Below are 26,350 nucleotides of genomic sequence, written 5' to 3' on the forward strand. Positions count from 1 at the left end.
TTAAAAAAAAAAAAACAGGATGCACTCTTTACAAGACACCAGGATTCAAGTTGTGACAGTTCGTATGAGTGGGAGGAGCACAGAAGGACGGCAGGCCAGAACTGAGTTCACAAAACTCTTTTATTTTGCACTTTTCAGTTGCAATACTCTCCAGCCACGCATGCACACACACACAAGTTGTCTGGTTGGGGAGAGAGCTCCCTCCTCTGCTCTCTCTCTCTTTAAATAGGGCGCAGTCACTGGGGAAGACACACAAACACACGTTAATAAACATAAGGTGCAGTGATTCTGCCACTTACCTTCCCTGACTCCGCCCTCTGGTCACAGACTGATGCTTGACCACGCCCCCGCTGCCACACAAGTGAATAGCTTGAAAGAGTAAGAGGGTGTGCACGTAAAACAAATGTCAACTACAGAGGACACAAGTCTATGGGCTGGTTCTCAGGAGGATAAAATGTCTATCAGCAATTAAAATGTTTAGGGACGCGAAATCACCAGGTAACTACAGTTGCCATTGTATAAACGGTGCCTCCCAGTATCGCCTCCCAAAAGTATCATAATAATGGAGGAAGCTTTCCTACATGCAAACAGTAAAAACTTAAAACAAACAAACAAAAAAAAAACACACACACATGCTTACCTGTGCAGTCTTTGAATCGGGAAACATTTTTTTCACTAGCTCTGAAAAATGGTCTGCCACAGTCAGGGGATCTTGTGTTCCATGAGAAATTGGCAGAACATAACTTTCACAGCCGTCACAGAAGTCTGGGCAGTCCGAGCCGATGGACTTGTGCCAAAATGCTGCTCCATAGACTTGAAGGTCCTGCATTTAACGACGCAGTTTTTATATGCCTTGGTTTGGAAATGCAATTTCAGGTCATACAAACCTGAAGCTGCCACTTTAATGTGCTTTCTACACGGAACACAGAGTGAATATTGGAGGCCATTCGAAGACGCCTGGATCCATCCTTTGTATTCTCCATCCAGAGTTTCCCATTCCTTCAGATGTCCAGTTCCAGCACGTTTTCTCTTTGCCATTGCGTTTCCAGATGCCATTTTTAAAAGATAAACCTTGTCAAATTTGATGTGCACATGAGGACTGCTCAACCATAAATGACAGAGAAAGCCATGTGCAAATAGAAAACCACAAATTGAAAGTAGTTCCGTTTCATTGGGCATGCGTGTTTGAAAAAATAAATGGGGGATGCTGATAAAATTTTCTCGGAGTAATGGAAAAAATTCTCAGATGATACAAAACGTAATTTTCCCGTATGAAAATCAGTGTACGCCGTATGAGCCAAAAAATTGCATTTTCCCGTACAAAATACAGGAAAACCGTATAAGTTGACATGTAGGGGATTCCCCGCTGAGGCTGTGCGCAGTGTGTTAGCGTGAGCATGTAACCCATGGGAAATTAATAGTGTGTGGGATTAGTACTAATCCCATGTTTTGGAAAATCAAAAATGTTGTCTTGGGCCCCTCCAAGGTGTCACCAATCCATGTGCAAAGTATGGAGTATGTGCAGGCCTAGACATTAGCACTTGCCTGATGGCCCGGTGGTGTTTTTTATGTCTTTCGGGCCAGTTCGGGCCACTAAATTTGGCCAAACAGTGGCCCGGGCAGGCCAGTACGTTTTCGATACAAATTAACAAATTTTATTACTCATATTAATGCACCTTTTCGATACGAGGTCTGCCATCTTTGTTTTCGTCACCCTCCGCTCCACGGCAGGAGCGTGTCGTCTTCGTGCATCTTCGGAGATGTTCGGTGCTGTTCGGAAGCGTCATTTTGACACCATGGCAGCAGGATGTGCACGCATTTTAGATGAGAGTGTGGAAGAGGAAAGCTATTGCACTAAACTATAAACCTTAAATTGACTTTATTGCTATTTCAGTGCAGTGCACATTTTCAGAAGCAAAACATTTTATACAACCCCGATTCCAAAAAAGTTGGGACAAAGTCCAAATTGTAAATAAAAACGGAATGCAATGATGTGGAAGTTTCAAAATTCCGTATTTTATTCAGAATAGAACATAAATGGCATATCAAATGTTTAAACTGAGAAAATGTATCATTTAAAGAGAAAAATTAGGTGATTTTAAATTTCATGACAACAACACATCTCAAAAAAGTTGGGACAAGGCCATGTTTGCCACTGTGAGACATCCCCTTTTCTCTTTACAACAGTCTGTAAACGTCTGGGGACTGAGGAGACAAGTTGCTCAAGTTTAGGGATAGGAATGTTAACCCATTCTTGTCTAATGTAGGATTCTAGTTGCTCAACTGTCTTAGGTCTTTTTTGTCGTATCTTCCGTTTTATGATGCGCCAAATGTTTTCTATGGGTGAAAGATCTGGACTGCAGGCTGGCCAGTTCAGTACCCAGACCCTTCTTCTACGCAGCCATGATGCTGTAATTGATGCAGTATGTGGTTTGGCATTGTCATGTTGGAAAATGCAAGGTCTTCCCTGAAAGAGACGTCGTCTGGATGGGAGCATATGTTGCCCTAGAACCTGGATATACCTTTCAGCATTGATGGTGTCTTTCCAGATGTGTAAGCTGCCCATGCCACACGCACTAATGCAACCCCATACCATCAGAGATGCAGGCTTCTGAACTGAGCTCTGATAACAACTTGGGTCGTCCTTCTCCTCTTTAGTCCGAATGACACGGCGTCCCTGATTTCCATAAAGAACTTCAAATTTTGATTCGTCTGACCACAGAACAGTTTTCCACTTTGCCACAGTCCATTTTAAATGAGCCGTGTCCCAGAGAAGACGTCTGCGCTTCTGGATCATGTTTAGATACGGCTTCTTCTTTGAACTATAGAGTTTTAGCTGGCAACGGCGGATGGCACGGTGACTTGTGTTCACAGATAATGTTCTCTGGAAATATTCCTGAGCCCATTTTGTGATTTCCAATACAGAAGCATGCCTGTATGTGATGCAGTGCCGTCTAAGGGCCTGAAGATCACGGGCACCCGGTATGGTTTTCCGGCCTTGACCCTTACGCACAGAGATTCTTCCAGATTCTCTGAATCTTTTGATGATATTATGCACTGTAGATGATGATATGTTCAAACTCTTTGCAATTTTACACTGTCGAACTCCTTTCTGATATTGCTCCACTATTTGTCGGCGCAGAATTAGGGGGATTGGTGATCCTCTTCCCATCTTTACTTCTGAGAGCCGCTGCCACTCCAAGATGCTCTTTTTATACCCAGTCATGTTAATGACCTATTGCCAATTGACCTAATGAGTTGCAATTTGGTCCTCCAGCTGTTCCTTTTTTGTACCTTTAACTTTTCCAGCCTCTTATTGCCCCTGTCCCAACTTTTTTGAGATGTGTTGCTGTCATGAAATTTCAAATGAGCCAATATTTGACATGAAATTTCAAAATGTCTCACTTTCGACATTTGATATGTTGTCTATATTCTATTGTGAATACAGTATCAGTTTTTGAGATTTGTAAATTATTGCATTCCATTTTTATTTACAATTTGTACTTTGTCCCAACTTTTTTGGAATCGGGGTTGTATATTTATTTCAATTTGATTTGACTGTTTTTGAGTCCATTGTTGGTAATTTGGACTGAGTTACTGTCTTTTGTCAGTATTTTTTTCAGGTACAAAATCAAAATATAAATTCTGATAATCTTGAGAAGGATCTTTTTAATTTTAGGGGGCGGTCATTATTTATAGGGGGGCTATGAATTTATGGGGGGGCATGAAAAAGTGACATCACTTTATGGGGGGGTCATGAAAAAGTGACACTACCTGATGGGGGGGGTCATGAAAATGTGACCCTACTTTGTATGGAGATGAGGAGATTACTGCCTCCTACAATGATGTAGCTTGGGGATATTCTGCAAAAATTTTCAGCCTCGCTGCACTCGGCATCAACATATACCCCTAAAGTCTACTTTTCTAGCCAAAAATCAATGATCATAGTGTATTATGAACTGTATGAAATGTGGTGGCCCAAATGCGGGTACCACGCACATTCGGGCCACCACATTTTCCATTTGTACCAGTAACTTTTCAATTCCACTGTCCCAATGGGCCACCAGTGGTAAATGCTTAATGTCTAGGCCTGATGTGCGTTCAGCCTTGTTGATTTGCATAGGTGAACAGAGAGAGACAGAGAGAAAGACAGCCTTCCTTTATGTGTGAGGAGAAAGTTGAACATTTTTGTGGTTATTTATACTTTGTTACTAATTTAAGTGATAAATGCTACAGTGAAAATTGTTTTAAGTGATGCTTTATGTGTAAATTCACAAGTACACACACATGCACTAAAGATTCGGTGTGGCAGCAGGGGCGTGGTCAAGCGCCGGTCTGTGACAGGAGGGCGGAGTCAGGGAAGGTAAGTGGCAGAATCACTACACCTGACGGCAATTAACCTGTGTTTGTGTGTGTCTTCCCAGTGACCGTGCCCTATTTAAGGAGGGAGAGCGAGAGCAGAGGAGCTCATCTCCGACACCAGATGACTTGTGTGTGGGTGTATGTGTGTGGCTGGGAGAGTATATGCTCATTACTGAAAAGTGTGGCAATAAAAAGCCGTATTTTGCAAACCTGATCTCTGTCCTGCCATCCTCTGTGCTCCACCCTTGCTTAGAACTGTTACAGTGGTGCCGAAACCCGGGAAAGTGGAGCACCAGCCGAGCAGCCCCATGGAGTCCTCCCCGTTCGCCGACCTGGTCCACGCCCTCGCCACGGCCCAGCAAAGCCAGCACCAGGCGCTCGTCACCCTCCGGAAGGAACAAGAGTGAAGCTTCGAGGCCCTGGTGCTGGCCCAACAAGAAGATCGAGAGGCGTTCCGGCACCTCCTTGCATCGGCGGGGTCCACCAGCGCTCCTACCGTGGGCCCGTCTCCCCTCACCGTCACCAAGATGGGCCCGCAGGACGACCCCAAGGCGTTCATCACGCTCTTCGAGCAAGTCGCCGAAGCCTCGGGGTGACTGATGGAGCAGTGCGTGGCGCGCCTCCTCCCCCTGCTAATGGGAGAGGCACAGCTGGCCGCGCTACAGCTCCCCGCCGACTGCCAGCTGGCCTACGCAGACCTCCGCCGGGCCGTCCTCCAGCGCATGGGGCGCACCCCAGAACAGCAGCGCCAGCGCTTCCGCGCGTTGCACTTGGAGGAAGTTGGCCGGCCGTTCGCGTTTGGCCAGCAGCTCCGGGACACCTGCTGGCAGTGGTTGAGGGCCGACAACTGCGACGCCGAGGGAATCGTCGACCAGGTGGTGCTGGAACAGTTCATCAGTTCATCGCTCGCTTGCCAGCAGGAACCGCAGAGTGGGTCCAGTGCCACCGCCCGGCGTCGCTGGATCAGGCAGTCAAGCTGGCAGAGGACCATTTGGCGGCTGTCCCGGCGGCAGGACAGCAGACGGCATCTTCTCTTCTCTCCTCTTCTCTCTCTCTCTCTCTCTCTCTCTCTCCCCCTCCTCCTGTGTCCCGTCCTCACCCCATTCCCCCACCGCGGGGGCCGGCACCACCCCAGCCGGCCCGCCGCACCCGCAGTGCCCTCCCGTTTCTCCCTTCTGTGTCTGTCTCTCCCCCACCTCAGGTGAGTGAGCCCCAGAACACCGGTGCAGAGGGAAAGCCCGGGCCGGTTTGCTGGAGCTGCGGGGAGCCGGGCCACCTTCAACAACAGTGCACGGCGATGGAAGTGGACACGGTGGTTCGGATCCCCGACGCACCAGAGGCCGCCCTCAATCAGGCTGGAGCGTATCGCATACCGGTGAGTATCCAAGGGGATACATATCAGGCGTTGGTGGATTCTGGTTGTAACCAGACCTCAATTCACCAAAGCCTGGTGCAAAACGAGGCATTGGGGGGAGCACAGGGGGTGAAGGTGTTGTGTGTGCATGGGGACGTTCACAGCTACCCTTTGGTGTCAGTCCACATTTTTTTCCGAGGGGAAAAATTTATAGTGAAGGCGGCGGTTAATCCTCGCCTTACCCACTCTTTAATTTTGGGGACTGATTGGCCGGGATTTCAGGGTTTAATGACATGCTTAGTAAAGTGTGGGTCCTGCCATTTGACAGGGGGAGGTCCTGGTGTCGCTTTGGCGGGAGCAGCTGTCACAGAGCCGTCTACGTCATCTCCGCGTCAGAGTGAGGAGCCACCGGCTCCTCCTCTCTATTGGGGAATCCCTCGTGGATTTCCCATTAGAACAATCGCGAGACGAGACTCTGCGACATGCGTTTGACCAAGTGAGAGTAATCGATGGTCAAATGCTCCAGCCGAACGCCACCCCATCCTTCCCCTTCTTCACGATTATGAAGGATAGGTTATACCGAGTGACGCAGGACACTCAAACTAAAGAGCGAGTCACGCAACTTTTAATTGGTATTCCAGGCGGCTCACTTTAATCCCATGGCTGGACACTTAGGGCAGGATAAGACACTAGCCCGAATAATGGCCCGATTCTATTGGCCGGGGATTCGCGGTGATGTTCATAGGTGGTGTATGGTGTGCCGCGAATGCCAGTTAGTAAATCCAGCGGCCATTCCAAAAGCGCCTTTGTGCCATCTACCATTAATCGAGACCCCGTTCGAAAGGATTGGGATGGATCTCGTCGGGCCATTAGATCGGTCAGCACAAGGGTACTGCTTTATATTAGTTCTGGTGGACTATGCAACGCGATACCTGGAAGCAGTGCCTCTGCACAATATCTCAGCACGCAGTATTGCAGAGGCGCTCTTCCGCGTTATCTCCCAAGTTGGAATCCCGAAAGAGATTCTAACTGATCAAGGCACCACATTTATGTCATGGACACTGCGCAAACTGTATGGGTTATTGGGGATTAAGCCGATCTGCACCAGCGTGTATCACCCACAAATGGACGGCTTAGTGGAACGGTTCAATCGCACCCTCAAAAATATCATTAAAAAATTCATAAGTGAGGACGCACGTAATTGGGATAAGTGGCTTGAGCCCTTGTTTTCAGTGTGAGAGATCCTCCAAGCCTCCACGGGGTTCTCCCCGTTCGAATTATTATATGGGCGTAAGCCGCGCAGCATTCTAGACGTGCTGCGGGAAAATTGGGAGGAGGGACCTTCACAAAGTAAGAATGAAATTCAATACGTTATGGACCTGCGCGCAAAACTCCACACGCTCACCCACCTAACCCAGGAGAATTTGCAGCAGGCCCAAGAACGGCAAGCCCGCCTGTACAACAAGGGTGCGCACCTTAGGAAGTTCACACTGGGAGATAAGGTACTCGTACTGTTGCCCACGTCGAGCTCCAAATTGATCGCCAAGTGGCAAGGACCCTTTGAGGTCACACGACGAGTCGGGGACATCGACTATGAGGTAAGGCGAACGGACAGGGGTGGGGCGCCACAGATTTACCACCTCAATCTCCTTAAACTCTGGAATGAGGAGGTCCCCGTGGCATTGGTGTCGGTGGTTCCAGAGAAGGCAGAGCTGGGGCCGGAGGTTCAAAAAGGGGCATTGACATCACGTACCTCTCCGGTCCCCTGTGGAGACCACCTCTCCCCGACCCAACTCACGGAGGTCACCCAGTTGCAGACCGAGTTTTCGGATGTGTTCTCGCCCCTGCCCAGTCGCACTAATCTCATAGAGCACCACACAGAGACGCCCTCGGGGGTAGTAGTGCGTAGCCGCCCTTACAGACTACCCGAACACAAAAAAAAGGTGGTTCGGGAAGAACTTGAGACCATGCTCGAAATGGGCATCGTTGAGGAGTCCCACAGTGACTGGAGCAGCCCGGTGGTCTTGGTACCCAAGGCCGACGGGTCGGTCCGGTTCTGTGTGGACTACAGAAAAGTCAACGCGGTGTCTAAATTCGATGCGCACCCAATGCCTCGTATTGATGAGTTGCTCGATCGACTCGGCACTGCTTGCTTTTATTCGACACTGGATTTGACGAAGGGATATTGGCAGATCCCCTTGACTCCCCTATCCCGAGAAAAAACGGCCTTTTCCACATTGTTTGGTTTACACCAATTCGTCACCCTTCCGTTTGGGGTGCCCGCTACGTTTCAGCGGCTGATGGATAGAGTCCTCCGTCCCCACGCCACTTATGCGGCCGCGTATCTAGATGAGATCATCATCTATATTAATGACTGGCCGAGGCACCTGGAACATCTGAGGGCCGTCCTTAGGTCGCTGAGGCGAGCGGGGCTCACAGCCAACCCAAAGAAGTGTGCGATTGGGCAGGTGGAAGTACGGTATCTGGGCTTCCACTTGGGCAACGGGCAGGTGTGTCCCCAAATTAATAAGACAGCAGCGATTGCGGCCTGCCCGAGGCCCAAGACCAAAAAGGGGGTGAGACAGTTCCTGGGGCTGGCTGGCTATTACCGTAGGTTTATACCTAATTATTCGGACGTCACCAGCCCGCTGACTCATCTCACTAAAAAGGGGGCCCCAGATCCGGTCCAGTGGACGGAGCAATGCCAGCGGGCTTTTTCAGAGGTATAGGCTGCACTGTGTGGGGGGCCACTTCTACACTCCCCTGACTTTTCTCTCCCCTTTGTGTTGCAGACCGATGCGTCGGACAGAGGGCTGGGGGCAGTTTTGTCCCAGGAGGTGGAGGGGGAGGACCGCCCCGTCCTCTACATCAGTAGGAAGCTGTCAGTGCATGAGGGGTGCTACAGCACCATTGAAAAGGAGTGTCTGGCGATCAAGTGGGCGGTCCTTGCCCTCCATTACTACCTGCTGGGGCACCCTTTCACCCTCTGTTTGGACCACGCGCCCCTCCAGTGGCTCCACCGCATGAAAGATGCCAACGCGCGGATCACCCATTGGTATCTGGCACTCCAACCCTTCAACTTTAAGGTGGTCCACAGGCCGGTGGCGCAGATGGTCGTGGCGGACTTCCTCTCCTGTCAAGGGGGGGGGAGTCGGCTGCGGGCCGGACGGCCGCCTGGCCTGAGTCGGGCGGTGGGGGTATGTGGCAGCTGGGGCATGGTCAAGCGCCGGTCTGTGACAGGAGGGCGGAGTCATGGAAGGTAAGTGGCAGAATCACTACACCTGACGGCAATTAACCTGTGTTTGTGTGTATCTTCCCAGTGACCGCGCCCTATTTAAGGAGGGAGAGCGAGAGCAGAGGAGCTCATCTCCAACACCAGATGACTTGTATGTGGGTGTATGTGTGTGGCTGGGAGAGTATATGCTCATTACTGAAAAGTGTGGCAATAAAAAGCTGTATTCTGCAAACCTGATCTCTGTCCTGCCGTCCTTTGTGCTCCACCCTTGGTTAGAACTGTTACATTCGGGCTTCTCAAACTTTACTGAAGTTTTGCCATTTGTTGCTTATTGATATTGAAATATTTTACATTTACATAATACAGTTTTATATATATATATATATATATATATATATATATATATATATATATATATATATATAATTTTCGTAAGTAAAAGGCAAACAAAACTCAAAAAATAAACTCCTTTATACTGACAGATATCCATACAAGACATGTTCGAGTCTTCACTTATTCATATTTGTACCTGTATACTGTGTACAGATTTTATTTTAAAAGAAAATGTAAGGTTGTCCTTAGTTTTTCACTGATTTTTTTATTCAAATGATGAAAATGACTACAAAATGTCAATTTTATGTGTCGTTTATTGGAGTATATTACCTTTATCTGTCGGCACTGTATCAAAAGGGTGAAATATTTGCTTGTTTAAATAATATTGTTGAGGAAAGTCTACAGTTTCCATGGGATGTACTTATTATTTTCACATGACTGTATGCATTTACAGTGCTGTGCAAAAGTCTTAGGCACATGTAAAGAAATGCTGTAGACCAAAAATGGTTTCAAAATAATGAAATTAAATGTTTCAACATTAAAAAAAATTCTATAAACAGCAGTAAGCCATAATAAATGAAACAAAGTCAATATTTGGTGTGAGATTACCCTTTGCTTTAAAAAAAAAAAGTAATCTCCGGTACAATTAGTGCAGTTTTATAAGGAAATAAGCTGTAGGTTTTTCTGAGCATCTTGCTGAACCAGCCACAGTTCTTCTGAACACTTTGACTGTCACACTTGCTTCTTAATTTGCAACAAAGCCCAGTAGCCTTCATTATGTTTTCTTTTTTTTTAATCTGAAAAGTGGTCTCTTATGTAATATGCTGCTCAGATACAAACTTTTTTTTCTGTACCATTTAATTTTGTGCTAGAAAACAAAGATATAGAACTCTAAAATGTTTTTGTACTGACTTGATAATGTAGAAGTCATAAAATGGAAGTCTATAAAAAATGTATGAAAAAATAGGGTGTCTAGGACTTTTGCACAGTACTGTATATTTATAATTAAAGCCGCAAGCGGCCTCGACGGGCCCTCGCGCCAGCGGCCAAGGGGGGCGGGGGCATGCGTCCCCGCGAAATACCTTCCACAGCTTCTTCGGCAAGAGACATTACTCCCACAATGGCGACAAAGCACAGAATTGGACACATGGCAACAATAGGGTCTCGCACTGTACGGTGCTCAGGGCCTAATAATAATAATAATAATAATAATAATCCTTCAAAAACAATAGGGTCTCGCACTGAACGGTGCTCGGGCCCTAATAATAATTATAATAACTAGAAACTATATGCCAAGCAGGCACCTTAATGCGAGAGGCAAAAATCACAACACGTTAGGGGGCGCTATAGAGGCCCTGAGGCCCGCCTGGATCTGGGCCTCTGGTTCTCAGTAGCGGTGGCAGTCCAAGAAAAAGGAGCCAAATTTCGTGCGTTGTCGACCATGGCAAGCGCCCCAATAAGGGTCTTGTAAAGAGTTTGCTTGCCAAGTTTGACAAATCAGAAGCTGCAATATCATTTCTGCCATAACCAGCACCCCCAGGGGCGAAAGTGCAAAAAATTCGGCGTACATGTAGGGTGAGCTATGAAGAGTTTGCGTATGAAGTTTGATGACAATTGAGTAAATAGAAGATGAGATATAGATTTTTGAAGAATAAATTTTTTGGTTTTTCCCATGTCAGTAGGTGGCGCTATGCTGTACATGAGCGATTATGAGTTGGAGAAATAAGTGTCTACAACAGCAACGCACTATCACAAGGTAGTGGTGTGAAGGAAAAGCATTATGGAACTATTTACCAAAAACCCGTTTTGGAGCAATTGCGTCGGCCAAAAACAGCGCCCCCCATGGACGAAAATTCCCAAAATGTGGTATACATGACATGGGAGGTAGGAAGAGGGTGGCCGTGAAGTTTGACCAAATTTGAGGAAAGATTGGATTTTTTGCCCAAAAATAGCGCCCCCAGTGGCGAAATAACACAGAAATTGGGTAACATGTCAGAAGCCCAATGAGAGATTTGCGTGTGAAGTATGAGCAGTTTTGAGCAATTAGAAGATTTGTAATGAATTTTTAAGCATGTAAAATTATGCATTGAAAATTGATTGACGTATAACTTCTGAACGGTTTATGCTACGTGAAATGTATTTAGTAACTTTTGTCAGCCGGGTCTGTAGATGAAGTGTATCAATTTTGGTGACAGTCCTAAGAACGGTCTAGGAGGAGTTGCGCCGTCTTCGTGGCCATGCATTTCGCACAAAAGTGAAATTACCTCACTTCCTGTTGGGCGTGGCTAATGCATTGGCATTACATTTTTGTCCGGCTTAGTGAGATACATATGCGTACCAAATGGCATGCCTCTACTACAAACTACATGGCAACCAGGCACCTTAATGCGGGAGGCCAAAATCTCAATGATTTAGGGGGCGCTATAGAGGCCCTGAGGCCCGCCTGGATCTGGGCTTCTGGTTCTCAGTAGCGGTGGTAGTCTAAGAAAAAGGAGCCAAATTTCGTGCGTAGTCGACCATGGCAAGCGCCCCAATAAGGGTCTTGTAAAGAGTTTGCTTGCCAAGTTTGACAAATCAGAAGCTGCAATATCCTTTCTGCCATAAGCAGCACCCCCAGGGGCGAAAGTGCACAAAATTTGGCGTACATGTCAGGTGAGCTATGAAGAGTTAGCGTATGAAGTTTGATGACAATTGAGTAAATAGAAGATGAGATATAGATTGTTGAAGAATAAATTTTTTGGTTTTTCCCATGTCAGTAGGTGGCGCTATGCTGTACATGAGCGATTATGAGTTGGAAAAATAAGTGTCTACAACAGCAACGCACTATCACAAGGTAGTGGTGTGAAGGAAAAGCATTATGGAATTATTTACCAAAAACCCGTTTTGGAGCAATTGCGTCGGCCAAAAACAGCACCCCCCATGGACGAAAATTCCCAAAATGTGGTATACATGACATGGGAGGTAGTAAGAGGGTGGCCGTGAAGTTTGACCAAATTTGAGGAAAGACTGGATTTTTTGCCCAAAAATAGCGCCCCCAGTGGCGAAATATCACAGAAATTGGGTAACATGTCAGAAGCCCAATGAGTGATTTGCGTGTGAAGTATGAGCAGTTTTGAGAAATCAGAAGATTTGTTATGAATTTTTAAGCATGTAAAATTTTGCATCGAAAATTGATTGACGTATAACTTCTGAACGGTTTATCCTACGTGAAACGTATTTAGTAACTTTTGTCAGCCATGTCTGTAGATGATGTGTATCAATTTTGGTGACATTCCTATGAACGATCTAGGAGGAGTTGCGCCGTCTTCATGGCCATGCATTTCGCACAAAAGTGAAACTACCTCACTTCCTGTTGGGCGTGGCTAATGCATTGGCATTACATTTTTGTCCGGCTTAGTGAGATACATATGCGTACCAAATGGCATGCCACTACTACAAACTACATGGCACCCAGGCACCTTAATGCGGGAGGCCAAAATCACAACGACTTAGGGGGCGCTATAGAGGCCCTGAGCCCCGGCCAAGTTTGGGCTTTTGGTTCTGAGTAGCGGTGGCAATTCACGGAACTGGTGCCAAATTTCGTGCGTTTTCGCCCATGGCAAGCGCCCCGAAAATGGCCCAACAGCGGAGAAAAATAAAGAAGAAGAAGAAGAATAGTGAACTCTTACAAGAACAATAGGGCCTTCGCCCATAGGGCTCGGGCCCTAATAAAGACAGTGTCAGGGATTGTAGAGGGAGGAGGTTGCAAGTGCAGAATAATTTATTCTCTGAAGTACAAACAAAACAGCTAAAACTGTGAAAATATGGACCATAAACATGAACTGTTCATTTGAGGCAAAAAAACAGACTGACTATATGTGATACTGTAGCACACATGCCATCAAATGACAATTACAACAGAAGTTTGATGGTGAGAGGCTGGAAAACTAGGACATACATAGTGGTGCAACAAGACATAACGACAGACAGGTAAGAGTGATTTGTCAAAAGTGACATGCTGGGGCTGATGGGGATTGTAGTTCTGTGCCCTTTGGTGCTTCCATGACACAGAGTAGCAGAAAAGTGACAGCTAGATAGCTAGATATCTATTTCAAATGGCTAAAGCAAATCCTACACAATCCTACAAAAAATAGTGCTTTCAGGTCTATTAATCTGTCTACAACCCCAATTCCAGAAAAGTTGGGACGCTGTGTAAATTGTAAATAAAAACAGAATGCAATCATTTGCAAATCATGGAAACCCTATATTTCATTGAAAATAATACAAAGACAAAATATCAAATGTTGAAACTGAGTAGTTTTATATTTTTTTGAAAAAAAAAAAATGCTCATTTTGAATTTGATGTCAGCAACACATTTCAAAAAAGTTGGGACAGGGGCATGTTTACCACTGTGTTGCATCACCTCTACTTTTAACAATACTCTGTAAACGTTTGAGAACTGAGGAGACCAATTGCTGTAGTTTTGAAAGAGAAATGTTGTCCCATTCTTGCCTGATATAAAATTTCAGTTGCTTAATGGTTCGGGGTCTCCTTTGTCATATTTTGCAAGTTTCATAATGTGCCAAATGTTTTAAATGGGAAACAGGTCTAGACAACAGGCAGGCCAATTTAGCACCCGGACTCTTTCACTACAGAACCATGCAGTTTTAAAGTGTTACTGATACAAACAGGTCTCCATGGTGTCATTTTATAGATTTTAATACAAGCTTTCAATTTTTGATGTAATCACAAGGTGTGGAGATGAAAACTCAACAAAATAAAACATTTAAACCTCCCATCATGAACATGTCTGTGAAGATTCTCAGTCATCCAGGTCATAGAAAACTGTGTGTGGTAGAAAAGAGCAACTGGACTTGCTTGAAGATTCTTGAAAATGTTTCACCTCTCATCCGAAAGGCTTCTTCAGTTCTGTCTGACTAATAAGGAGTATCAGATATTATCCTCTCATGGATCAGAATCAGAATCAGAATTCTGATGACAAGCTCATCTAAGGTGTCGTTGAGGCATCATGTTGGTGTGGGTCACTGGAGGCTGGGTGTGAACAACGAGTCATTAGGGTGATTAGTGGATTGCCGGTTAGGATGATCAATGGAAAGCTGACTCTCTCTGTCCTCCTGTGAGTCACCGAAAACAGCTGGGTCTTGGCGTGCACCCAGCCATCTGGGAAGTGTGCCCAAGACCACATTGTAGATGGTTGATAAATGATGTCTTATACCCCCACCTCTGTTCAGTGATGGCCGTTCCAGGTTGACAAAAATGGCTTCTTTAACTCCTCGCTCATACCAACGATCCTCTCTGGCTAAAATGTGTATGTTACAATCCTGAAATGAGTGTCCTTTGTTGTTAAGATGAATGTAGACAGCAGAGTCCTGGCCTGAGGAGCTGGCTCTCCTGTGTTGCGCCATGCTCCTGTAAAGCGGTTGTTTTGTTTCCCCAATATATGAGTCAGTGCATCCCTTACTGCACTGAATTGCATACACTACGTTGTCCTGTTTGCGTCTGGGTATTATGTCCTTAGGGTGGACCAGTTTCTGCTTTAGGGTGTTACTGGGTCTGAAATGTACCGGAATGTTGTGTTTGTAGAAGATCCTCCTGAGTTGCTCAGATAGACCAGAAATGTAGGGAATGACAATGTTCTTGCGTTTGTTCCTGTTGTCATCCTTGTCCATTATGTTCCTTTTGCTGCTCTTAAGGAAAGACCAGTTGGGATACCTGCAATTCTGAAGTGCTTTCTTGATATGATTCTGCTCCTCTTTACCCTCTATCATTGTAGGAATGTTCTGAGCCCTGTGTTGCAAGGTCCTAATGACCCCCAATTTATGTTCCAGTGGGTGGTGAGAGTCGAAAAGTAGGTACTGGTCTGTGTGTGTGGGTTTCCGGTAGACCGCAATACTAAGGCTTCTGTCTTGTCTAATGTGTACATCACAATCCAAGAAGGCTAGATTATTCCCACTGACATCCTCCCGAGTGAAGTTGATGTTGCTATCCACTACATTGATGTGTTTCAAGAAAGCTTCCACCTCATGGATTTTGATTTTAACCCAGGTATCATCCATGTATCTAAACCAGTGGCTGGGAGCAACTCCTGCAAAAGTGGTCAAAGTTTATGTTCCACTTCCTCCATGTATAGATTGGCCACAATAGGGGACACCAGTGAGCCCATGGTGCATCCATGCTTCTGTCTGTAGAAACTTTCATTAAACTGGAAATAAGTGGTAGTCAGGCAGAGGACTTGGAGGAGGAAATCTGACCAGGCTACACAACCGGACATAGAAGAGAAATGGGTGAAGAACTTATCCAACAGGGTACTCACCCAACCAGAGAAAGATGTCTTATCCAAGGGTCTTAACTTTGCAGTTTCACCTGAGCGGATACCGGTAGTAGAACTCATCACAGCCACAGAGACAGCCATCAGGAACAACAACCTGACCAACACAGAGGCAGAACAACTTAGACTGAAGATATCAGCTGCTCTATCCAGTGTGAAAGCACCCCCCTCCAACCTCACCAGCCAAGAAAGGAGGGACCGGTGCTTCAAAGAGACCGGAACATCACCATCCTTCCTGCTGACAAAGGGAGATGCACAGTGGTGCTAAACACAGCGGACTACCACTCCAGGATGACCAGTCTCCTCAGTGACATAACCACTTATGAAACATTGAGGAGGGACCCCACAAGTGGTTACAAAAGGAAAGTTGTTAGCTGTCTGCAACAACTAGAAAAGGACCAAGCCATCAACCAATCTCTTTACTACAGATTGTACCCTGGGGAAGCCGTGCCTCTCATATATGGACTCCCCAAGATTCACAAAGAAGGAGCTCCTCTCAGACCTATCATCAGCAGCATAAACTCTGTCACATATAACATTGCCAAGCACCTAGCCACCATCTTGGCTCCTCTCATTGGGAATACACCATATCATGTCAAAAATTCCCAAGAGGTTGCTACTAAAGTTGCAGACCTCAAACTAGATTCAGATGAAACCATGGTTTCCTACGATGTCACTTCTCTGTTCACCTGCATTCCCACCACAGAAGCAGTCGAATCTGTTAGAAAACGACTCCTTCAGGATAGCTCCTTACTGGATAAAATGAACTTCACCATGGATCAGATTTGCACCCTGCTTGACCTCTGCCTGGCTACCACTTATTTCCAGTTTAATGAAAGTTTCTACAGACAGAAGCATGGATGTGCCATGGGCTCACCGGTGTCCCCTATTGTGGCCAATCTATACATGGAGGAAGTGGAACATAAAGCTTTGACCACTTTTTCAGGAGTTGCTCCCAGCCATTGGTTTAGATACATGGATGATACCTGGGTTAAAATCAAAATCAATGAGGTGGAAGCTTTCTCGAAACACATCAATGCAGTGGATAGCAACATCAACTTCACTTGGGAGGATGTCAGTGGGAATAATCTAGCCTTCTTGGATTGTGATGTACACATTAGACAAGGCAGAAGCCTTAGTATCGAGGTCTACCGGAAACCCACACACACAGACCAGTACCTACTTTTCGACTCTCACCACCCACTGGAACATAAATTGGGGGTCATTAGGACCTTGCATCTCAGGGCTCAGAACATTCCTACAATGATAGAGGGAAAAGAGAAGGAGCAGAATCATATCAAGAAAGCACTTCAGAATTGCAGGTATCCCAACTGGTCTTTCCTAAAGAGCAGAAAAAGGAACATAACGGACAAGGATGACAACAGGAACAAATGCAAGAACATTGTCATTCCCTACATTTCTGGTCTATCTGAGCAACTCAGGAGGATCTTCTACAAACACAACATTCCGGTACATTTCAGACCCAGTAACACCCTAAAGCAGAAACTGGTCCACCCTAAGGACATAATACCCAGACGCAAACAGGACAACGTAGTGTATGCAATTAAGTGCAGTGAGGAATGCACGGACTTGTATATTGGGGGAAAAAAAACAACCGCTTCACAGGCGCATGGCTCAACACAGGAGAGCTAGTTCCTCAGGCCAGGACTCTGCTGTCTGTCTTCATCTTAACAACAAAGGACACTCATTTCAGGATTGCAACGTATGCATTTTAGCCAGAGTGGATCATTGGTATGAGCGAGGAGTTAAAGAAGCCATTTCTGTCAACCTGGAACGGCCATCACTGAACAGAGGTGGGGGTCTAAGACATCATTTATCAACCATCTACAATGTGGTCTTGGGCACACTTCCCAGACGGCTGGGTGCACGCCAAAACCCAGCTCAAATTAAATCAAATTTGAGGCTTTTGATTAATTACTTGCTCGGCACTGTAACTTTTATTCTTGTATTTTATCAGCCTTATTCTATTTTAGCTTATTTTCTATTCTCTTACTATTTTTAATTAAATATTCTCTCGTTGCTGCACCAGGTGCTCTTCTCTGTCATAGTAATTCTCATTATACATTCAGACAGCAGTACAAAATGGCGAACTCACTGTATAGACCACTATATAGTGAGCAGTGCATGATTTTGGATACAGTGCATGTCTTCTATGATGGGGATGAACAGGAGTTAGTTGGGGAAGAGGAGGTTGGAGAGGAGGAGGAGAGGGAGAATGTAGGGCTCGGGATAGAGCCCTACCGGTTTGAGCTGTACCCGGACTGTCACATTGACAACCACAATGAGGTGAGTGACTGCCACTCAGATCTCGGCAAGCTGACCAGTGGACACGGTGGAGGGATGATTGTAACAGACTACCTGTTTTTGTTTACATTAATAATTATCAATACCAGCTGTTAGAATCTTTTACTGATGTAATTTTTAGTATAATAGTAATTCCTGTCAATAAGTTATAACTCAGGCCAGGATAAAATCATTGTTTTTGCTCCAATTCAGCAATTACCTACTGAATACCAACCTCCCAAAAGCAGTGTGGCACTGAGATATGTCACTTAGTGTAGACAACTGTAATGGAAAGTAGTCACTAGACTGCAGCCAGTGTACCAGAACAGTGCTAGTGTAGATCCACTCAACTTATTTTATTAGCTGAAAGCTAAAATAAAAATATTTTCCCAACTACCTAAGAGTACCACTGGTAGGTACCAGTGGTACTCTTAACAGTAGGTACCCACTGTTCAAGCCTGTGTTTGTCATTGCTTTCAAGCATTTACAACCCCGATTCCAAAAAAGTTGGGACAAAGTACAAATTGTAAATGAAAACGGAACGCAATGATGTGGAAGTTTCAAAATTGCATATTTTATTCAGAATAGAACATAGATGACATATCAAATGTTTAAACTGAGAAAATGTATCATTTACAGAGAAAAATTAGGTGATTTTAAATTTCATGACAACAACACATCTCAAAAAAGTTGGGACAAGGCCATGTTTACCACTGTGAGACATCCCCTTTTCTCTTTACAACAGTCTGTAAACATCTGGGGACTGAGGAGACAAGTTGCTCAAATTTAGGGATAGGAATGTTAACCCATTCTTGTCTAATGTAGGATTCTAGTTGCTCAACTGTCTTAGGTCTTTTTTGTCGTATCTTCCATTTTATGATGCGCCAAATGTTTTCTATGGGTGAAAGATCTGGACTGCAAGTTGGCCAGTTCAGTACCCAGACCCTTCGTCTACGCAGGCATGATGCTGTAATTGATGCAGTATGTGGTTTGGCATTGTCATGTTGGAAAATGCAAGGTCTTCCCTGAAAGAGACATCGTCTGGATGGGAGCATATGTTGCTCTCGAACCTAGATATACCTTTCAGCATTGATGGTGTCTTCCCAGATGTGTAAGCTGCCCATGCCACACTCACTAATGCAACCCCATACCATCAGAGATGCAGGCTTCTGAACTGAGTGCTGATAACAACTTGGGCCGTCCTTCTCCTCTTTAGTCCGAATGACACGGCGTCCCTGATTTCCATAAAGAACTTCAAATTTTGATTCATCTGACCACAGAACAGTTTTCCACTTTGCCACAGTCCATTTTAGATGAGCCTTGGCCCAGAGAAGACATCTGCGCTTCTGGATCATGTTTAGATCCGGCTTCTTCTTTGAACTATAGAGTTTTAGCTGGCAATGGCAGATGGCACGGTGAATTGTGTTCACAGATAATGTTCTCTGGAAATATTCCTGAGCCCATTTTGTGATTTCCAATACAGAAGCATGCCTGTATGTGATGCAGTGCCGTCTAAGGGCCCGAAGATCACGGGCACCAAGTATGGTTTTCCAGCCTTGACCCTTATGCACAGAGATTCTTCCAGATTCTCTGAATCTTTTGATGATATTATGCATTGTAGATGATGATATGTTCAAACTCTTTGCAATTTTACACTGTCGAACTCCTTTCTGAGATTGCTCCACTATTTGTCAGCGCAGAATTAGAGGGATTGGTGATCCTCTTCCCATCTTTGCTTCTGAGAGCCGCTGCCACTCCAAGATGCTCTTTTTATACCCAGTCATGTTAATGACCTATTGCTAATTGACCTAATGAGTTGCAATTTGGTCCTCCAGCTGTTCCTTTTTTGTACCTTTAACTTTTCCAGCCTCTTATTGCCCCTGTCCCAACTTTTTTGAGATGTGTTGCTGTCATGAAATTTCAAATGAGCCAATATTTAGCATGAAATTTCAAAATGTCTCACTTTCGACATTTGATATGTTGACTATGTTCGATTGTGAATACAATATCAGTTTTTGAGACTTGTAAATTATTGCATTCCGTTTTTATTTACAATTTGTACTTTGTCCCAACTTTTTTGGAATCGGGGTTGTACAATACTCTGGAGTATTAGAGTATGTGTGCAATAGAGTGTGTCATCTGTTTGCCAGATTGCTTTATTTTCACGGAGTCACAGAAAAGAGTGAAATTATTTAGGTGTCAGTATTTTTTAAAAACCTTTTCAGTATTGTAAAGTACCACAAAGGAATACCACATTAATACCACAATATTTTTAAATAAACTGCTATGTTATTAAGTGACTGGGCTTGTCTGTATTCCTTTGGTAGTGATGGAAAATTATGTTTAAAAGTCCTGGCTTCAGACGCTATGCACGCACGTCTCTGGAGATTCCCCGATCTATGTCACAACAAGGCGCCACAGTTCCTGTCTGCTCAATCATACTGCTTTGTTGTTTTTTTCCCCACTTTTTTTTTTATTATCAAACACATATTATTTACTATCACATTGTGGGAGAAAATTATCATAGCTATCTTTATTTTCGCAGAGTCATAGGGAAGAGTGAATTTATTTAGGTGTCTGTATTACTTTAATATGTGCAGAAAGCGGTTTGGCATTGTCTTGCTGAAAGAAGGAAGGCCTTCCCTGAAAAAGATTTTGTCTGGATGGCAGCGTATTGCTCTGAAACATGTATATATCATTCAGCTTTAATGATGCCTTCCCAGATGTACTAGCTACCCATGTCGTGTGCACTAATGCACCCTCATACCATCACAGATGCTGTGAACTGTGCACTGATAACAAGCTGGATGGTCCCTCTCCTCTTTAGCCTTGGGGGCGTGGTGTCCATGATTTCTAAAAATAATTTCTACTTTTGATTTGTCAGACCTCTGGACAGTTTTCCACTTCACCTCAGTCCATCGTAAAAGAGCTTGGGCCCAGAGAAGGAGGTGGTATTTCTAGATATTGTTTATATCTGGTTTTAACTTGCATTTGTGGATGCAGTAATCAACTGTTTTTACAAATGATTGTTTTTTTGAAGTGTTCCTGAGCCCATACAGGTGATTTCCACTACAGACACGTGTCTGCTTTTAATGCAGTGTCGCCTGAGGGCCTGAAGATCACAGTCATCCACTGTCAGTTTTCAGCCTGGTCTCTTACATACAGAGATTTCTCCAGATTATCTGAATCTTTTCATGATATTATGTACCATAGATGATGTGATCCTCAAATTCTTTGCAATTTTACTTTGAGGAATGTTATTCCTTAAGTGCATATCTTGGACCAATTTTGTTTTTGTTTTTATATGAAAGTATGTCCCTTTACACACTCATCCAGAAGGGTAATTTTGCACAAGGCCATCTGTCTACAGCAGAAAAAAATAAAATAACAAAACACGTCTGGAAAAATCCCAAGGGAGTCTGGAGCCAGATTCATGACGTCACCTGCGCAACCACCAGCAGGCTGCGAGAGCTTGCACGGTTTCAGTGCACAGCCTGTGTAGACCAAGTTTAGAAGCTAGAGATTTTGCATTGAAATATGGAATTGTCACCTGAGCTTCTAAACCCATGGATTCATGTATCAATGCTCATCTATCTATTGTTACATAAATCATATTTTTTCTAATTACTATTATGTATTTATATATTTTTTCATTTAGAAGAGTACTGGCTACTGTAGGAGAAAGATTTCATAAGCTACACACATGGAATCGGCTAAGCAGGGTTGTATATACATTTAATGTGTTTGACAGGTCCCAAGATCTCAAGCCCTGACACGTGTGAAGTGTATACATGCATATACATGTGAAGTAAGTGTATTATCATCCAGCGCTTTCATGTTGTTTACTTTTGTGTGTGTCAATAAATAACATTATCCATGTACCACACAAACACAGGACCACCTAATTTAGAGTATAGTCTCTCTTATTTCTTACCCTGGCAACAGTCAACTTGTGAATTGCCGATTTTCTTGGTCTTTTTCTCGGCTCTGCTTGGTCCTCGGCTTCAAGGGCCTCAGTGGATGCGGCACTTCGCCTTCTGGTCAGGGGAGACGAACACGGCTGGCTCCTTTGGTGACGCTGGCACAGATGGACACGGTGTTGCTTTGGGCATTCTGACAGATGGAACTGCGTCTTTTTTCAGATCAAGTTGCCTCGTGAAGCCCATTTCCCACTGCAAATAGTTCTCAAAGTCGTCGGACCTTGTGAAGTGAGCACCGCAAATAATGCTGTAGTCTGTAGCATGTAGCCAATTTTTCTGGGTGCCTCGCACAAAGTGCTCCCATTTCTCTCTCATTGTCTGGTCTTTTGGAAAACGATGAGTACTAATCCCATCAAGATTGGTGTTGCTACACCCTCCTACGATACATCTGTTAACCATTTTAATAATTACGTGATAACGTTGAAGAAATTTGCAGAAAACCACCAGGTCGTTTTCTCATAAACAAACCAGCGTTGACGTAGGATTCAGAAGGAGGCGTTCCGCACGTGATGTCATGAAAATCAGTGTTTGCTGGGAAATCCAAATGCCAAGTTTTTTCAGAGGCGGACGAATTCACCTCAAATGGCTTGATTTCATCTGAATTTTTCTCGTATTGCGCAAGGTAAAAAAAATTGCACAAAATGCTAAATGCAACAGATATTTTGCCAAAGTTTAATATAAAATAGGAGAATTACATAGATCTTGCTCCTGAATTTACCCGTGATATGCACTTTAAATTGTTGCACTGTTTGCCCTCGCAGAGCAGTGAGCCCCTCCCATCTTTACTTCTGAGAGACTCTGCCTCTCTGAGATGCTCTTTTTATACCCAGTCATGTTACTGACCAGTTGCCAATTAACCAAGTTGTTGTTGTTGTTGTTTTTTTGCATTACACAACTTTTTCAGTCTTTTGTTGCCCCGTCCCAACTTTTCTAAGACGTGTTGCTGACATCAAATTCAAAACGAGCATATGTTTTTCAAAAAACAACAAAATTTCTCAGTTTCAACATTTGATATGTCTTTGTACTATTTTCAATGAAATATAGGATTTCTAGGATTTGCAAATCTTCACATTCTGTTTTTATTTATGTTTTACACAGTGTCCCAACTTTTTTGGAATTGGGGTTGTAGACAGATAGATAGACCTGAAAGCACTATGGGAATTGTGCAGGATTTGCTTTAGCCATTTGAGAGAAAAGAAAGAAAATTAGTTACTCAGGTCTGCTACATCTTTATGACTTGTAGAGATTTTTAAATTGACTGCTATTTCAAGTTGCTTAGACCTAATTATTATTAGGTGACTCTGGATTAAATATGGATTAAGCATTTGCTAACATTATTTATATGATCTGCCACCAAAGAAAGTGGCTTGTGTCTTGACATCATTCAAAATTTCTCCCCTTTTTTATGTGTATACTTTATGAGATTGATTATATGTGCTCACTGTTTTGTCCTACAAGCATTTTTTAACTGAATTGTTAGTCATTCACTGAATATAACTTTAAATCTGAAGAGCAAAAATTAAATGTGATCAGTGATCTGTGGCATTTTATTTTTTATGACACTTATTTTGATATATTTGTGTCAATATCTCTTAATTTACAGAAATTTTAATAACACTTCCAGTGGACATGCCTAACCCTAGATTTACAATTAACTCTGCCTGTCTGATGAATTCTCGAATGTTTTTCAGCTTCAGAATCTGTTCCAAAATCAACATGAATGTAGGCCTATTCTTCCTACCATTACACCATTAAAACACGATACCAATTCAACCAGTGGATCTAGTAACGACACAACCACCAACAGCAGAGAATCTGGGTCAGGCCCCATTACTACCACTGTCACACAAAATGTCAGCTCAGTTACTACAAGTCTATTTAACACTGGGACACTTGGAAACAACAGGTAATATGACTGGCACTATTTATTGCTTATTGAGAAAAGTAGATATGCAGTACATTATTTTAGCCCCAATGCATCAAAACTATTTGTTTAATTTGTATTACACAAATACATTGCTTAGATATCATCAGAATGTATTCCTCATCAACCTGCAATCTATGACAGAAAACATGTTGGTTTTATATCAGAACATTGGTAGTAATGTCTCAGCTTAGTAAAATGCTTAAAAAGTACAAGCTTACAATTCTGTGTGATAATTGCCTCATTCTTATGCTTGTTTGCAGTGTGTCAAATGGAAGTGAAACTACTACAAACATATTCAAAGTAAGCACTATTTTTAGATAACAGCCCCCAAATCTGTAAATTACTGTACTTTGTTTCTTACATTGAGTGGTTAGGATGTGTTTTGTATGTTTGTGTCTGTAATATGAATGTATGTATATATTGGGATGAATAAGTCTTTGTGAAAAACAAAAAAGTTAGTTTGTTATTTATTTAAATTTTTAGGATGTGACTGTTGTGTGCGACAATATGACTGCTATAAGGTCTGTTATCCAAGCTTCTTCTCTTTTATTTTCCTATGAAATCCTTCTGCAAAGATGATATAATGTTGCTAATGGCTCAAAACACCTGGTCTAGGCAAACTACATGCACTGTGTTGTTGCAGTTAACATGGGCAAACAATACATGTTGCATTATACAAACTGTGAGCACAGTACTGAATAAATCCTCCATCCTGGCCTTTGTGATTGGAGACAAGGTAGAGCAAGTAGGTGAGTGCTCATAAAACACAGACTAAAAAGATATAAAAGGCTGATACTTGGAAAGCATTTAATTTGCATGCAATACCACTGACACTTTTGATTTGGCTTATGGTTGTTAAAGAAATTATAAAATGTTCTCATCCTAAGGAAGTGTGCTACAGTGTTGTCAAGTTACAGAAAATATAATATACATTGTACAGACAACATGTAACTTATCAGCTTTTAATCTGACAGTAAAAGGGATTTGTCGCAGCAGTTCTGCAGAACCGCCAGTTGGAAGCTTTGAAAAATGCAACGGTTCTCTTACCCGTGGCATTTCCTGCAATTCAAGTGTCACAGTTAATGTGTCATGGTAAGAAACCTTGTTTATATTTAGCAGCCATACCATATAAAACCATGTTTTAAAAAAAGATGAATATGAGCAGATAGATCAGAATTTCAGCTTTCATTTCCTGATATTTATATCTAGATGTGTTAAACAGCCAAGTACATGGCACCTTTAGTGTCAGACCACCCAATCTTTAGGTGAGCAGAAGGATTGGAAAAGATAGTCTTAAAGTCAATACCACAAAATATTTGGTTGCATATCCCTTGTTTGCAATAAGTGCATCAAGCCAGCAACCCACTGACATCACCAAAGAATTGCATTATTTTTTTGTGATGCTTTACCAGGGTTGTACCACAGCTTCTTTCAGTACCTCCACTGTGCTTGATTGATGTGTTTGTACATTTTGGATCATGAGCAGATCTTTCTCCACATGTTAGCATGGTGTATCCATGTCAAAGTCAGTAATCAGGTCAGAAACCAGAGTACTCACCAGAGTAAACACAGAGTTTACTACAAAACGTAAATAATTGTTAAGCCTCAAAATGAGATTTTGCCAAAAACTCATCTAAAAAAGCCCAGACAGCTTTGGAACAATGCCCTAGGAAATGATGAGACAGAGATCAACTTGTACCAGGATGATGTGAAGAGAAAAGACTATGGAGAGGGAAGGAACTGCTCATGAGCTGAAGTATACCACCTCATCTTATGGTGTGGGTGTGTACAGTGGTGCTTGAAAGTTTGTGAACCCTTTAGAATTTTCTATATTTCTGCACAAATATGACCTAAAACATCATCAGATTTTAACACAAGTCCTAAAAGTAGATAAAGAGAACCCAATGAAATAAATGAGACAAAAATATTATACTTGGTCATTTATTTATTGAGGAAAATGATCCAATATTACATATCTGTGAGTGACAAAAGTATGTGAACCTCTAGGATTAGCAGTTAATTTGAAGGTGAAATTAGAGTCAGGTGTTTTCAATCAATGGGAAGACAATCAGGTGTGAGTGGGCACCCTGTTTTATTCAAAGAACAGGGATCTATCAAAGTCTGAGCTCCACAACAGATGTTTGTGGAAGTGTATCATGGCACAAACAAAGGAGATTTCTGAGGACTTCAGAAAAAGCGTTGTTGATGCTCATCAGGCTGGAAAAGGTTACAAAACCATCTCTAAAGAGTCTGGACTCCACCAATCCACAGTCAGACAGATTGTGTACAAATGAAGGAAATTCAAGACCATTGTTACCCTCCCCAGGAGTGGTCGACCAACAAAGATCACTCCAAGAGCAAGGTGTATAATAGTCGGTGAGGTCACAAAGGACCCCAGGGTAACTTCTAAGCAACTGAAGGCCTCTCTCACATTGGCTAATGTTAATTTTCATGAGTCCACCATCAGGAGAATTGAACAACAATGGTGTGCATGGCAGGGTTGCAAGGAGAAAGCCACTGCTCTCC

At 43.5% G+C, this 26,350-nt stretch overlaps 2 protein-coding genes across 8 annotated transcripts in view; both read left to right on the plus strand.

The window, feature by feature from the left end:
• LOC132873196 (adhesion G-protein coupled receptor G2) overlaps positions 1-26,350 on the plus strand; it is a 194,613-nt gene that overhangs the window by 60,252 nt on the left and 108,011 nt on the right. For 5 of the 7 annotated variants that reach the window (XM_060908529.1, XM_060908534.1, XM_060908532.1 and 2 more), the window contains 6 exons: positions 21,669-21,725; positions 23,589-23,803; positions 24,085-24,124; positions 24,308-24,345; positions 24,440-24,573; positions 24,799-24,916. In XM_060908529.1, the coding sequence (XP_060764512.1) occupies positions 21,669-21,725; positions 23,589-23,803; positions 24,085-24,124; positions 24,308-24,345; positions 24,440-24,573; positions 24,799-24,916 (602 nt within the window). The remainder of the gene's footprint in view (positions 1-21,668; positions 21,726-23,588; positions 23,804-24,084; positions 24,125-24,307; positions 24,346-24,439; positions 24,574-24,798; positions 24,917-26,350) is intronic. The other 2 variants (XM_060908531.1, XM_060908535.1) reach the window with 2 other exon arrangements.
• The window catches only part of uspl1 (ubiquitin specific peptidase like 1), a 504,778-nt gene that overhangs the window by 48,396 nt on the left and 430,032 nt on the right, over positions 1-26,350 (plus strand). The window lies entirely within an intron of this gene.

Source organism: Neoarius graeffei, chromosome 25 (genome assembly GCF_027579695.1).
Source record: "Neoarius graeffei isolate fNeoGra1 chromosome 25, fNeoGra1.pri, whole genome shotgun sequence".
Classification (NCBI taxonomy): Eukaryota; Metazoa; Chordata; class Actinopteri; order Siluriformes; family Ariidae; genus Neoarius; species Neoarius graeffei.